Genomic DNA, 467 nt, shown 5'->3' on the forward strand with positions numbered 1-467 from the left:
ACTTCCGTGGTCGTGATCGGCCTCACCGTCGAGGCGAGCGGTGACACGTTTGTCATGTTCGTCGCTGACGCCGTTGTCCTTGTTCCCAGTGTCAGTAGCAACGACAGCCAGATTATAGACGGCGTTGATCTTGCCACGCCTCTCGTCCTCGCGCTGAAACAACGGAAAATGGGGTTAGAACTGGGGTTGCTGTTGTGGAGAGGATAATATAATCGGTAGTCACGCGATACCGCGAGAAGAAGAAGAAAAAGAAGAAAAAATGAAGTAATTCGATTCGAGCGTGTACGTACGTATATATACTACACTGTTATTACAATTCAACCCTTCGTCATCTCGTTACGCTTGATTGCTCGAAAACGATATCTACGCGGCCAATTACGACTTGGACTTTGGTCTCAGGGGAGAGAGGGGAAGTAGGCAAACGAGGGAGCGAAAACGGTCGATAATCGAATTATACATCGAACGTA

At 48.4% G+C, this 467-nt stretch overlaps 1 protein-coding gene across 1 annotated transcript in view; it reads right to left on the minus strand.

Annotated features, from left to right (window-relative positions):
- Positions 1 to 467, minus strand: part of LOC102681650 (irregular chiasm C-roughest protein-like) — a 132,381-nt gene that overhangs the window by 40,729 nt on the left and 91,185 nt on the right. The window contains exon 2 of the mRNA XM_006622405.2: positions 1 to 153. Coding sequence (XP_006622468.2) covers positions 1 to 153 — 153 coding nt within the window. The remainder of the gene's footprint in view (positions 154 to 467) is intronic.

Source organism: Apis dorsata, unplaced genomic scaffold (genome assembly GCF_000469605.1).
Source record: "Apis dorsata unplaced genomic scaffold, Apis dorsata 1.3 scaffold_683, whole genome shotgun sequence".
NCBI lineage: Eukaryota > Metazoa > Arthropoda > Insecta > Hymenoptera > Apidae > Apis > Apis dorsata.